Source organism: Muscardinus avellanarius, assembly GCF_963383645.1.
Source record: "Muscardinus avellanarius genome assembly, chromosome: 1".
NCBI classification, from domain to species: domain Eukaryota; kingdom Metazoa; phylum Chordata; class Mammalia; order Rodentia; family Gliridae; genus Muscardinus; species Muscardinus avellanarius.
In genome coordinates, this window is record NC_137786.1 from 225,004,897 (window position 1) to 225,020,286 (window position 15,390).

At 35.5% G+C, this 15,390-nt stretch overlaps 1 protein-coding gene across 1 annotated transcript; it reads right to left on the reverse strand.

The window, feature by feature from the left end:
• Positions 1-3,404: 3,404 nt before the first annotated feature.
• Positions 3,405-4,328, reverse strand: LOC308279691 (olfactory receptor 5B3-like; the record flags this gene model as incomplete). The annotated part of the gene is made up of 1 exon (XM_080719809.1): positions 3,405-4,328. The coding sequence occupies one exon, from the start codon at positions 4,326-4,328 to the stop codon at positions 3,405-3,407; it is 924 nt and encodes a 307-aa protein (XP_080575935.1).
• Between the last annotated feature and the right edge of the window lie 11,062 nt (positions 4,329-15,390).

The following is a 15,390-nucleotide window of genomic DNA, read 5'->3' on the forward strand; positions in this document are numbered from 1 at the left end:
ATACATACATGAATAAAGCAGAATAAACCTAACAAGTTTCTTAGCATTGCTGTGACATATTACTGCATATTTAGAGGCTTAAAACAACAAATATTTATTCTTTAACAGTTCTGAAAACCAGATGTCTGAAATCAGTTTCACTGAGCTGAAGTAAGTTGTCAGAGGCAGGATTTCTTCATAGGCTCTAAAGGACATTCAGTTTCTGGCTTCTTCCATCTTCCAGTGTCTGCCAGCATTCAATGTCTTGCGGTCCCAGCACTTCAATATTGCCTCCATGGTTACATTACCAACTGCTCTGTGGTATATGGCTAAATCTAACTCCCTTTCATAAGGATACATGTGTTGTCTTTATGAGACAAACGAGTAATCCCAATGATTTCTCACTCCTAAAATCCTTAAATTTATCTTATATGTGTGTATTGATTCTGGAACACATATGGTAACATTGAAACATTTTAGAAATAAGCCAGTCAACCTTTTTAGGGCCCTTATTGAGTCTACCAGAGTATGGCATGTCAGTTACATTATGCACTATCTTGCAAACTGTTTTGTAAATGGAAAATAACAAATTAAATTACAATTAAAATAATTAGAAATGCTTCTAAGAGGGGGAATATCACCATCAATGCAGAAGAATTAGTGCTTGCTGCTGCAAAGTACCAGTATGATCATCTCAGCACACTCAATGCTAATGATATTGAACCCTTTTTTTTGTATAGTGATAACAAATTATACCTAGAGACGCATTTCCTTGCTTGTGTGCTATATGCTGTTGAGTCCTCTGAGGATCAAAATCAAGAGGCTAAATATAGGGCATTACACTAGCACATTGAATGTAGTATGTTTACTACTGACAAATCTGGACACTTAGAATCTTTTCAGTTAATTGTATAATTTGTGAGCATGAGATCATTAAAAAATATAACCATAAATAGCCTTTAATTGATCTCATATCCAATTAGTTTTATGATTCCCCAAATAGTGCTGATTTGGTGTCTTACTTGCTATTTAATGAGACATGACTTCCAAGTAAAAACGATGAGTGTTTGAAATGATCTCCTTCATGATAGGATTTTTAGAAAATCATTTTGTCTAAAAGAGAGGAGTATGAGAACTTAAAAAATGTGGAAAAATGATGTCTTAGGAAAGTATAAACTTAGCTATATCTCTGAAAATATACTGCCTATTTAGATTTACCTCATGCAAGATTCACTATTGAAAAAGGTCAACATATTGGTACAATGGAACTCAAAGCTTTATTATGTCATTCCTTCATTTTGCAAATACGCAGACTCAACTATGAAGCACATATCTATTTAATTACTAGTGATAATGTTTGAAAAAAGCAGATAAAGTCTCTGATTTCTGGTTTAAATTCTGGTTGAGGAAGAAAAATAAAAAACCCATAACTAGCCAGGAGTGATGACGCACGCTTGTAATCCCAGCGCTTGGGAGGCTGAAACAGGAGGATCGCATAGGTTTGAAGCCAGACTCGGCTACTTAGTGAGGCTCTCAGAAATTTAGTGAGACCCTGTTTCCAAATAAAATATAAAATAGGTCTGGGAGTATAGCCTGAAAGTAGAAGACCCCCAGTACCACCACCCCCCAAAAAAATCACACACGCACAAAAAAAAAAAAAACCAGTAACTAAATACATAGTAGGTAAAGGTTGACAAGGTCTAAGAAAAATGGTATAGGATGAAGGGACAGTGTATGTGGTAAATAGAGAATGAATAATCTATAAAGAAGCCAGGGGAAAACTCTATGGCAGCGTGACATTTCAAAGACCTGTGTGGACTGAGAGCATTACTCACAGAAGACAAAATTTGCAGAGGCCCTGTGACATGAGCATGGGTAGAATTCTGAAAAAGCAGTGAAGAAATCAATGAGAGTAGATTGAGATAAAAGATTCAGGAAGTGATAACAAAGTACAATTAAAATGAAGAATGAATAGGCAGGCTTAACAACATCAAAGCATTTACCAAAAAAAGTAAGCATTATTGGTTTCTCATGGTACTCTCTAATAGTCTGAAAAGCTGTAATAGTATATGAACATGATAAAAACACACTTTGTTATTCCATCTTTCTGGGAATCTGGCTATTTTATTCCTTGGAAATCCAAAACATGAACATGTTGGTTGTATAAAAGGATCAAACAGATATATTCATATGAGGTGCCAAATTCATGTACCTCATGTTTAAAAGTACAAAAAGTACAGACTTTCATTTAATAATATTTCATGCTTTTACTCAAATTAACAGTCTCAGAATATTAAATAAAAAATTTAAATTGTATACAAATGGCCAAAGTAAAATTTAGATTACAATTTATATAATTTTATTAGTGCATTGCAATCATACATCATACCCAGGTTCAGTGCAATGCAAAAATATATGCATACAGCTCTCAGTTTAATTTCCTCTACATCCCACCCTGCCAACCCCTCTTTCTTTCCTTTCAAAACTAGAGTAACCAGTAGTAATACCTTTATGTATTGCCAAAGCATTATTTGAACTGGATTCTTCAACATTAGTCTATTAGTCAGGGTTCTTCTGTGAAATAGAAGTATAAAATTATGAAAGGAGATGAGTAAGGGCTGATATGATTATAGAAACTGAAATGCACCATGCTATGCTATCTGCAAGCTGGAAAACCAGGAAGACTGAGGTTAAGGACCTCAGAAAGAGAGTGCTGTGTTATGATAGCTAAGTCCCGGAAACTGAAATCCTAAGAGAGAGTAGCTCTGATGTCCAAGAGTCAGAAAAATGAATATCTCAGTTAAAGAAAGAAAAAGAATTTGCAATTTCTACAACGTTTTGTTCTATTCTGGTGGGCCCTCACTGAATTGGGTGATGGATGGCCACCCGGGTGATGGCTGCAGATCTTATTTACCATTTCTACTGATTCCAGTAGTCTCCTGTGGAAACATACAGGCATGACAAGAAAAATGTTTTATGACCTATATCTGGTGACCCTTAAAGCAGTCAAATTATCACATAAAAGTAAGCACCATGATATCTATATTACATGTAATTCTGTCAAATTTGCCACACTCAGTTGTCCTTAGAGAAAACACGAAGGCACTTGGTGTGATCTTGACCTTCTTTATGCACTTGTTTTGCATATTTTCACTTTGACATCTGGTAAAAAAAAAATCAGATGTAAAATGCTTAAATACATAAATATAATGAATAGTTTCACAATCAAATGCCAAGATATCATAAACATTCTCATTCAGATATTATGACTTAGACAATAGATTTTGCAGAGGTAAAGGTATCACATCTGGAACTTGAATTTTTGTAGGATAGGTATTAATAATGACTCAGTACACAGATAAGAATTTAGAGGAATGAGTCCCGGTACTGTGCATTTCAAATTGTTAAAATCAAATTCATAATGCTCATTTTGCCTTCCAAATAACCTTTCTGAATGCGCTCTTGACCTCCTTGTTCCTCATGCTGTAGACCATGGGGTTGAGCATAGGGATGACCATAGTGTAGAACACAGACGCAATCTTGTCAGTGTCCATGGAGTGACTGGAGCTGGGCTGTAAATACATGAATATTAGAGTCCCATAGAAAATGGAGACTGCGGTGAAATGGGAAGAACAGGTGGACATGGCCTTCCAATGTCCTGCACCTGAGCGCATCTTTAGAATGGAGACAAAAACGCACATATAGGATATCCAGATGACTAAGAGAGCAAAAAAAAGATTGAAGCTGGCTACATAAATAAGAATCAGCTCATTCACATGTCTATCAGAACAAGAGAGAACCATGACAGCTGGAACATCACAGAAAAAGTGATGGACTACATTGGATAGACAGAACCTGAGGCTGAAAGTGCTCCCAGTGTAGATGGAGGCATTCAGGAAACCACAGACGTAGCAGGCTATCATGAGATACATACACAAACTTGCTGTCATGGTGGTGGTGTAATGTAGGGGCTTACACACTGCTGCATAGCGATCATAGGCCATCAAGGCCAACAGGTAATTTTCCACAGTACCGAAGGCACCAAAAAAGAATATTTGAGCAGCACATGCGTTATAGGAAATGATTTTGTCTCCTGTAAGGAGCCCAGCCATGACCGTGGGAGTGACAACTGAAGAGTAACAATAGTCCACCAGAGACAGATTCCCCAGGTAAAAGTACATGGGCGTGTGGAGCCGAGAGTCCAAGAGAATCAACAGGACCATCCCCAGGTTCCCAGCCAGAGTGATGCTGTAGATGAGGAGGAAGGTTATGAAGAGGGGAACCTGCAACCCTGGGTCACTGGTCAGTCCCAGCAGGATGAACTGTGTCACTTCTGTCTTATTCTCCATCAGTGATACCAGAGACTCTCTAGATGGCCTGTAACCATAAGAAACATAGAATACAATCATAAAGAAATTGAATGAAGTAGGAAAGTATCAATAAAAGATGTATTCTCACATTGTCAAATATGAGCTTACAAAACAAAACTGGGAAACAAAGAGGATTTTAGATAAATGAGAGAGACAGTAATGGAATGGGGTTGGAAAGCTGAGGAGGAAGTGGGAGGAGAAAGGAAAGATCCAAGATGGAAATTATTTAAATAATCCTTTGTTAATACACGAAGTCATCTGTATCAGTGTAAATATGATCTATGGGGTGTAGGGGGGAAGTAGGGAGGAACCCAGAGGGAAACACACAATGAATGTTGTGTGCATGTATATTTCTGTCACTCTGAACCTCACTAGCATATATAATTATAATGCACCAATAATAAAAAGGTGCATTAATTATATAAGAGGGTTCTTATCCTGTTGACTCTGAGGAATGTTAGTGGGTCATGTAGACATTTAAAAAAATCTCATACTTTGTGATATACTGAAATGTAGACAAAATTAACACCTTGATAAAAATGACTGCTAGATGTTTCTATCTGAACGTTCTTTTCTCTTGAGTATTGTAAAAGCTGGTACTTCCCCATTTCTCACCTGTCACCAGTTAGGTGTGCAATTCATTGATTCTTCCCAACAATACTGTGTCTGGTTTGTTCTTAGCTTTTGTAAATTACAAAGCACAAGAGGCTGAGAAATTTATTCATATTCAACTAAGTATTAGTTGTTAATCTTTACTCTGGACTCATGCCAACACTTAGCTCATGTCAGTCAAATGGACTAAACTGAGTTTAAATTGAACTGATATTTACTTAATTTGCAGTTACTCCATGTACCCTATAGGTCAAGTACCATGTTAGGTGATAATTTCATTTTGCTTCCTGTATGTTTCTCAACTCTGAAGAGGTAAAATAATAGCCTTTGAAAGTGAATGATCTTTTTTGCAATCACAAGAGAGTCCTAAATGAACAATCTCTGAATTTTGTTGAGAACTTTTCCATACTCCCTACTGATAATTTTTCCCAGTACAATGTGCCAGCCATTGCCTGATGCATGCCTAAAAAGAAAAGTCTTGTTTTGACCAAAGAAGGTTTTAATTCTTGAATCAACATAGCACATCTCTATGCATAACAGATGTGGAGGAATAAGTTGTATAGCAGAGCATATTCTTCCTGAAGAAGCAAGTCTAACTGAAGGCTTGGCATCAGACACAGCAGACAAGGAGCAGAGACTCACATCTGACCTACCATTTACCACCTGGTCCTGACCTAACTAACCTTAACATGATATTTACACCATCAAGGGGAAGCATCACCGAGATGTATTTTGAGGTATTATTGTGAAAATTTAGAAAGATATGCATAGAAGATATCCATAAATCTTTGGATTTAAGCACAGCCTGTTGATTTCAGCTATAATATTATTAGGGTGTGATTATGGTCTTTATCTTGCTTTGATCAAGGAGGAGGCTGGCAATCAGGGCTTTACTTGAAGTGTGTGAATTTTAAGATGGGAAGCTTGTCTCCCCAAACTGCCTTAAGTCTCACAGTAGATCCACAGAGATTGTCTGCACTCCCCCTTGTCAGTCAATGAACACTGAGCATGCCATTTCATGTGGCCCAATCTTTTTTCAAAATTTTCTCCATAAAATCCATAATTTTAGTTAAGTTAAAAGAGTCCAATGTTCCTCTTTTAGTTCTTAAAATTTTATTCTTTTTCTTATTATGATTATGGAAAAGGCACATCAATGAGATACAAGTTTGAAAGTTTCAAGTTTATTAGCTTTCTTAAGCTCACAGATCCATTTTGTTTCTAAGTTCCATGTTATAGAATTTTTCATTTGAATCTGCTCCTTTTACTAATAGCATTTTAATTTCTTCATTTCTCTTGCAACCTTTGGAAGGATGTCTATCACAAATTAACTACTAATACCTTCTCTCTTTCTTCTAAACCTTTGGTAGTTTCATTTTATTAGTCTACCCTAGGAGGATCTTAGTAAACATGGCCACTTTTAGCATGTATTATGTTTCACAGCAAATAAGTGCTTTAAACATTAATGTATGTGTATGAGTGTGTAAGAAATGTTACATCATTATTCTTACTTTATCATTAAGAAAATCAAGGATTTGAGAAATTTCCAATGCTCTAAAATTATACAACTAGTATGAAATATTTTTTCCAAAAATTTAAAAATTCAAAGCTATAATCAATCTAATCAAAATATATACATTTACCTGTACTGCTGTTCATATGTATGGATGTGCTAGTAATAATAAGCATGAGACCATGGGAAGTAGGTGGTACAATAATTAATAGGTAAGACAGAGTTAATCAGTTTGTTGAAGGGTTTTTTTTTACTTTTAAAATAAGGCCAATTTAAGTATTATGGTCTTTTGTTTTGTTTTGTTTTGTTTACCTCCAATGAGAGGTAACTATATAGTGAAGAGGAAAAAATTACTAGGTGATCAATTATTAGGTGTTTTATTTTTGGCTTCATATTTTTGGAGAAATATGCATGATGTGTCCTGAGAATCAGTAAACAACCTTTGATGAATGTTTTGATACTTACACAGTGATTCACCTTAGTCTTTCAGAAAAAATATTGAAACTTTGTCTTTTCAAATAACTCTCAGAAAATATAGCTACCCTGCTGCTTTTGCATAAATTATACTTCTTACTAACAACATCCATGGAACACAGGTGCTTACCAGTTTGCTGGAGAAGAAAGAAACAGCCGGGAGTAGACAGGCTGAGATCTTAACATCAGCTATGGTATTTTGCATGGCTATCCCTTATGTTAAAGGATATCTATCTCAGGTAGTGGTCAAAAGTTTCCAAGTTGTGTAAGGTATGAAAAATAATAAAAAAATCAATATAGATCAAATTTCAAATCTGTCATTCTTTTTCTTTTATGGAAGTCTCTGATATCTTTTTATCTGTAAAACAAACAGAAGTTTACATCTCTTACATAATTTACATATTGTGTCTGTAAATAAGACAGGCCTATAACATATTTTGCAAAGAGCTTACTATTTCAAAGTCAACCAATATAAATTTTATCTCAATGTTTTCCATGACCCTGGTAGAAAACTCAGCAAATTCTCAGGAGAAGACTTTCATGTACTAACAGTGATTATCATTCAAATGAGTAAACAATGTTCAGTGAAGCTTGTCATGAAGTGTATCCCTTTCAAAACAAGATTATGTTGAGTTATATTGAGATTTTTGAGGCATATTACATAGAGATCTAGAGAGAATTGCAGAGATTTGGAGACCTCTGGAGAGGTTTCCTTTGAGACTACTTGTTGCTTGTGATTCTACTTTCTAGGAAAGAAGCAATTAAACTACCTGTGGGGATCAATAGGTTATTATAACATGCATGCATGTTTTTATTACTTTTGTATTTCAATGCTCTAATTAATGAATACTTTCAGTAAGATCCACACTTTGTGTATAGTTCTAGGAATTTTGTTAATGACATGGTCATGTAACTACTACCACAATCACCTTATCTGAACTTCTCTTTGATAATGTATTCTCAAACCTATCATCAAGCAAACTGTTTTGATCCAACTAATTTTACCTTGGTAGAATGCCATTATCTATGATCCTAGAGTATGTTGTCTTCAAGTCTGGCATTTTTCCTTTAGCAACAGATGTTAATTTCTATTTTTAACTATGTCATAGAGAACTCTTATTTATTCAGGAGTATTTTGTTATGGTATGGGTACTAAATATCATTTTTTAATTCTGTATGTGAGTAACATTTGTTCATTTGCTTTAGTATTTGATGGTTATACATTTGGCAGATCTAAACAAATTTCAAAAGATTTTTTTATTTGGTGCATTGTAATTTCTTATCATATTGGGGTACAGAGTGTCAGACGTGGTGCCCTCCCTCCCCACCAGGTGTCACCTTCTCTCCCCTTCCTTTCTCCACATGTGTATTGGTAGTTTTGTACACAATCAGAGCATTATTTCAACTATTTAAAAGATTTTTGTGTGTACACTGGTTTTTGTTTTTGTGTCATGTAAGTAAATATATAGGAGTCAGGCTGAGCTGTGAAATGATAAGTGTTTGCCTTTTTTAAGTATGAAGATTCAAACTGTTTTCTGAAAGTTCTTCCATTTTGAACTCCCACCAGCAATGACACAAATTGTTTCACATTGTTGTTCAAATTTAGCTTTTTACGTTTTTAGATTATAACTGTTGATTTAGTTTCATATTCTCTAACACTTCTCAAGAAATCTCCTTAGCAAATTCTCCTCCTCCTCCTCCTCTTCTTCCTCCTCCTCCTCCTCTTCTTCCTCCTCTTCCTCCTCCTCTTCCTCCTCCTCCTCCTCCTATTCCTCCTCCTCCTCCTCCTCCTTCTCCTCCTCCTCCTCCTTCCTTGTCCTATGCCTACCTTTGTTATTATCACAAATCTGGCCTGACAATGATTTTTCCTAACAAAAACTTAGATTAAATTTTTCACTTGCATAGTTCCCTCTCAGTTTTCACTTACAAGCCTACTTACTGCACCTTAACCTGTCTAGGCAACATTTTTCTGTGCATACAGGCTTCTTCACTGAAAATTTGGGGAAAATATTGAACCTCTTCAACTGTCAGTTTCTCTTCTGAAACAGAGGAAAAGATAATATCTTGTTTTTCATGATTTACATGATTCTTGTTTTACATAATTGTTACATGATACATATAAAGCATCCCATAATTTATATTGGGTATTGGTGGTTACATGGATTAAATATCAGTACCTATTATTTTTTTAAAATTTGATATAGCATAAATAATAAAAAGAGAGGTAAGTACAGAAATAATCCATCTCTTCTCCCACATATCCTGGCCCCATTATACAAAGACTGAATATGTAATAGTTCTAGGTAATGAACTGTGAACAGATTATCATTATTATTATTAAAAATTATTATTATTATTTTGGTGGTACTGGGGTTCCTGGAAGCCCTTCTACCTCCGGGCTACACTCCCAGACCTATTTTTACATTTGTATTTGGAAACAGGGTCTCCTAAGCCAGTGCGCGGGGCTGGCTTTGAACCTGCGCGATCCTCCTGTCTCTGCCTCCCAAGCGCGAGGATTACAAGCGTGCGCCACCACGCCCGGCATTAAACATTATTTTTATGCAGATTGAAGAATATATGTTACTATCTAGCTGTCTTCTATCTTGCTATGGTAATCAGCATATTTGACCTTCCAGCAGGTGCAGCTATAGATGATGATTATTTTGTTGTTGATGATGACGATGCCTTCATCAACAGGTGTCTTGGAGTAACTCATACAAAAAAAGCCTTTCACTTACCCATGTAACTTTTGTGATGGAAATGCAGTAGCATACAAGAGTAAAATATCTATAGGGAGTTAAATGATGGCCCCAAAATATCATTTTATAAAACCTTTAATCTAAAAATATTATATGATGTAGCATGGCTTGCAGTTGTGATTAAAGATACTGAGATGAAAGATCAGTCTATATTACTTTTTGGGCCCTAGATTCATCTACCATTTTCTTAATAGACATAATCAAGAAAAATGGTGAAGGGTATTTCAAGATCCTGTTTGTCTACAGAAATAGTGAAGAAAAGCAAAAACTCTCTGAATCAACTTGATTGTATTTCTGTGAAATTGTCAAAGATTTATAGAAATTAAGTGATTGCTTAATATCAAAGAAAGAGTTGATGTAACATGATACTTAAAGAAGTATTTAAGTAGCAGCCTCAGAAAAAACAGAAGCACCAGACTACAAATGGCAAAAAATGCACCTCTAGAAAATATTTTATAAAACTCATCAACCAAATAAACAACTACATCCATAGTGAGCAACAACAAAACAAACTTCAGTACTGGGAAAGATTTGATTTATGGAATTTCTACATTATAATATTGCAGATGTCTAATATTCAACAGTAGGTAATAGGAATTGTAAAGAAAAAATAAACCATATCACCTTCATATAAAATAGAATTTGACAGTAAATGGCCTGGTAAAGCACAAACAATTTATTTAGAAGTCAAAGAGTTTAAATTAGCTCTCTTAAATATACCTAAAGAGACTAAGTAAATATTGGCAAAGACACTGGAGAAAACAGAAAAACGATGATGATGTTTCCACAAGTATTGAATATGAAGAGGAAATAAAAATCATTAAATGCAACCAGATAGAGATTCAAGAACTAAAAACTACAGTAAGTGAAGTGAAAATTCACTAGGGGTTTTTAATGGTGATATAAGCAGAAGAAAATTAGTGAAGTTGAAGATTAATCAATTTCTATAGTTCTGTATCAGGAACATAAAAGACAAAAGAATAAAGAAAAACCGAATAGAGCCTAAGAGATGTATTGCATGGCACCAAGTACACCAATACATGCATAATTGGAGTAACAATGGAAGAATGTGATACAGAAGAAGGCATAAAGTATATTTTAAAGGTTATGTCTAGAAATTCACATTTGATAAAAGGCATAAACCTCCTATTCTAAAAAGTTTACAAAACTCAATAAAGGTAAACATGAGGAGATGCACACATACATCATAATCAAGCTGTTCAAAGTGAAATTGTTCTGTAGTTTGGGAACTAGATCTCTAACCTGGTTAGGTTTAAACAATAAATATTTATTTTTATTGGCAAAGAGAACATGGTAGTCCATGGTATAATCTGGCAATAAAGAAACACAAAATATTACCATTGGATATTTCAAAGATATTGATTTAAAAAAATCCCAATGATCTGAGTGAACATTTAACTATCATTTGAACCTACATGTCCCCACAAAATTTGTATGTTAGAACTTAAAATCTAATTTGATCATATTTAATGGTGGTGTCTTCAAGAAGTTATTAAGTTCTGACCTCATGATTGTGATTATTTCACTTAAATAAGGGCTTGAGAGAAATAGGCCCTTACTGTTTTTCTGCTTTCCAGTATGTGAAATCAAAATATTCTCCCCTTTTGCTATGTGAGTGGCTGATTTAATATGCAAATTGAATTTTTAGCCTAACAGAGAATCTACTGCAAAAATAATAGTAAGAGGTTAGAGAAAGGTGGCTAAAAAATTGGTCATAAAGAATTCCAGGGAAGAGATTTTTCTGAATGGATAAAAATTCTGAAGATGTTTCTGTCTAATATAAATGTCAAACAAAAATTTAACCTTAACAGATGTGAACTTTTTCTTACATTTTTTGTGGGTGGTTATGTTTTTTGAAGTACTGAGAACCAAATCCAGGGCCTTACAAATGGTAGGTATACACCCTACTACTGAACTACTACTTTTCACAATGGTGAGCTTTCGTAACCAGTGGGATAGGATAGTTTATCCAAGCATATCAGTCAGCTTCACCTCTGTCATTAATGTTACTATCCAATAGGCTTATGAAAAAGTGACCATGTAAAAAAGTGGCAGAGACTGCCATTCAGCAAGGGCTCACCAACAACCATTTCAGCTCACTAAGGCTGATCTGGTTAGTCATGGCTGAGTGCCCAATCTGCCAGCAGAAGAGGCTAACATTGATTCTCCAAGATGGCACCATTTCTCAGTATGACCTGCCAGTTAGCTGGTGCTAAGTTCATTATATTGTGCCACATCTATCATGGAATAATTCTATCTATATTGTGCCACATCTGTCATGGTTCTTGCTAGAATAGACACTTAAGATGAGTGCAGACTTCCCTTGCCTAAACACATGCTTCTATAGATTTTTGAAAATTCTGGGATATTAGTCATTCTGCTTTAATTAAATTGTTATAGTTTTCCTTTTAACTTAATCACAGTGCATGATAATGCTAACAAAAGATCAAATGGATGCCGTGTATTCTAGACATAGTCTTTTTTACTTTCCTTTTTCATGTTTGACTGCATTTTTTAAAAAAATTTTTTATTGATGCATTGTAGTCATACATCTTAATGTAGTACAAGATGGTAGAGGCATACATGCACACATCGCTCATTTAGCCCTTCCTCAATTCCCACCCCATTCCCTCTTCCCTCCCTCCCCATGTTTGGCTTAGTGATTGACTTTTATATGTTTATAAATGTACATCATGTACATTAGGAAATTTCCCTCTTCCCCTCTCTCATCACCCTCAGCTAGGCCTCCTTATTTACTCATCTATGGTTTCTCCTCTTTCATCTAGAGTTCCTTGTATAACCTTTTTTCCTTAGCTTCCATATATTAGGGAGAGAACCAAATTTCTTACTTTTTGTGACTGACAAATTTCATTTAGTATAATGTCCTCCAGTTCAATCCATTTCCCTGTAAATGACATAATTTTGTTCTTCTTTATGGCTAAATAAAATTTTATTATGTACATATTCCATAATTTTGTAATCCATCCATCTGTTAATGAACATCTTGTCTGGTTCCAGTTTGACAATTGTGAATTGTGTGGCTATGAACATAGATATGTATGCAATAGTTTCATAGTTTGGTTTCCACTTTTTCCGGGTAAATTCCAAGAAAGGTAGGTTCATTCCCATTTTTGTGAGGATCCTCCATACAGTTTTTTGTTTGTTTGTTTGTTTGTTTGTTTGTTTGTTTGTTTGTTGTGGTACTGGGAATGGAACCCAGGGGCATTGTAACTCTGAGCTACACCCTCAGCCCTATTTTTTAGTCTTTTTATTTTTGAAACAGGGTCTCACTGAGTTGAATAGGGCCTCAATAAGTAGCTGAGGCTGTCTGTGAACAGTGATCCTCTGGTCCCAGCCTCCTGAATGCTGGGATTACAACTTTGCACCACACTCCTGGCCTTCATACTGTTTTCCAAAGTGGTTGCACTAATTTGCAATCACACTAACAATGTATTAGGGTTTCCACATCTCCACATCCTTGCCAGCATTTGTTGTTGTTTGTGTTTTGAATGATTGCCATTCTAATCAGAGTTAAGTGAAATCTCAGGGTAGATTTTATTTGAATCTCTCTAATTGACAATGATGTTGAACAATTTTTCATGCATTTATTGGCCATTTGAATTTCTTCTTTTATGAAGTGTCTATTTAGTTCACTTGCCCATTTTTTTTTTTTTTTTTGGTGGTACTGGGGTTCCGGGAAGCCCTTCTACCTCCGGGCTACACTCCCAGACCTATTTTATATTTTTGAAACAGGGTCTCTTATGCCAGCGCGGCTGGCTTCGAACCTGCGCGATCCTCCTGTCTCCGCCTCCCAAGCGCGGGGATTACAAGCGTGCGCCACCACGCCCGGCCCACTTGCCCATTTTTTAATTGGGTTATTTGTTCTCTTAGTGCTGAGTTTCTTGAGTTCTCCATTTATTCTAGGTATTAGTTCTCTATTGAAGGAGTAGGTGGCAAAAACTTCTCCCATTCTGTTGGCTCTTGATTGAGGTTCTTGATAGTTCCCTTTGCTGTACAGAAGCTCTTCAGTTTAATGCAATCCCACATATTGATCCACCTTTTAGTTTTTTGTGCCTTTGGGGTTTTGTTGAAAATGTTTTTACCTGTGCCTATGTGTTGCAGTGTTGGAGCTATGCCCTCTTCAAGGAACCTCAAAGTCTCTGGTCTGATTTCCAAGTCTTTGATCCATCTTGAACTGATTCTTGTTCAGGGGTGCGGTGGCGTGTGCCTGTAGTCCTAGCTACTCGGAAAGCTGAGGCAGGAGGATCGCTTGAGTCCAGGAGTTCTGGGCTGTAGTGCACTATGCCCATCAGGTGTCTGCACTGAGTTCGGCATCAATATGGTGACCTCCCGGGAGCGGGGTCCACTAGGTTGCCTAAGGAGGGGTGAACCTGCCCAGGCTGGAAACAGAACAGGTCAAAACTCCCGTGCTGATCAGGGTGAGAAAGTGGGGTTTATTTCTATTTTTCTGCATATGGTTAGCCAGTTTTGTTAATACCATTTGTTGAAGAGGCTATCTTTTTCTATTCCATTGGTCTATGTATCTGTTTTGTTGTTGTTGTTGTTGTTGTTGTTGTTGTTGTCAGTACCACGCTGTTTTTATTACTGTAGCTTTGTCTTACAGTTTGAAATCAGGTATTGTGATACCTCCTGTATGGTTTTGGTTGATGAGAACTACTTTGGCCTTACCTTCTTTTTGAAGTAGAAATTCAGTGTTTTACAGAGTATGCAAGGTTCCCAGTGTAGAAAAAAGCATTCAGAAAGCCCATGATATAAGAAACTGTGAACAGCTGAGCACATACACTTGGCACAATTAAACTCAAAGCTCAGATGTTTTATTCATTTATTTAACAAATATGTATTGAGACTCTACTATGAAATGGATATCTATTCAGGAGCTCATGATCATATTATGAAAATAACAAATAAAATAGTTGCTGTCATGAATTATACATTTCAATTGGGGGCAACAAATAAGATACAAGTCAGCAAATACATAGTAGATAAAGGTTCATAAGAACTATGAAGAATTATATAGGAGAAAAAGGCAATTTATATCATGAGTGGAGAATTATCAATTTATGATGGTCAAGAAATGACTCCAAGACAAGCAGGATTTCAGAAAAGACCTGAATGAAATAAGGACATCCCTGCAGGAAACAGCAAGTACAAAGAACCTGAGACAGGAGCAGGTTGGAGTTGTCAAGAAATAGCAAGAAGATCTGTGAAGAAGAGGCTGAGAAATGACAAGAGAGAATGGAACTCAACTAAAGTAAAGTAAAATGGAATAGTTAATATTAACATCAAAGGATTTGCAAAAAGAAAAATGTGTAATATTATTTGTTTTCCATTCTACTTTTAACTAGATTGAAACTTTGCAATAATATATTTGAAATACTTTTATTTTTCCTGCATTTTCCTTTATTCTATTTTATCCTATAGAAAAATTAAAGTATGAGTATATTGATTGCATAAAATGACTTAGTCAAAAAGAAATGTGAATTCATATGTGATGCCAGACTTATACATCTCTCACTAAATGTGCAAAGAAAAAGCACCTATTTTATCTAATACTATATTTTTTCTTAAGATAAAATTATTATAATAATAGTAAAAAAGTTTCTAAAACAGAAAAAATTCATATGCAAGCAAAATATAAACTAAT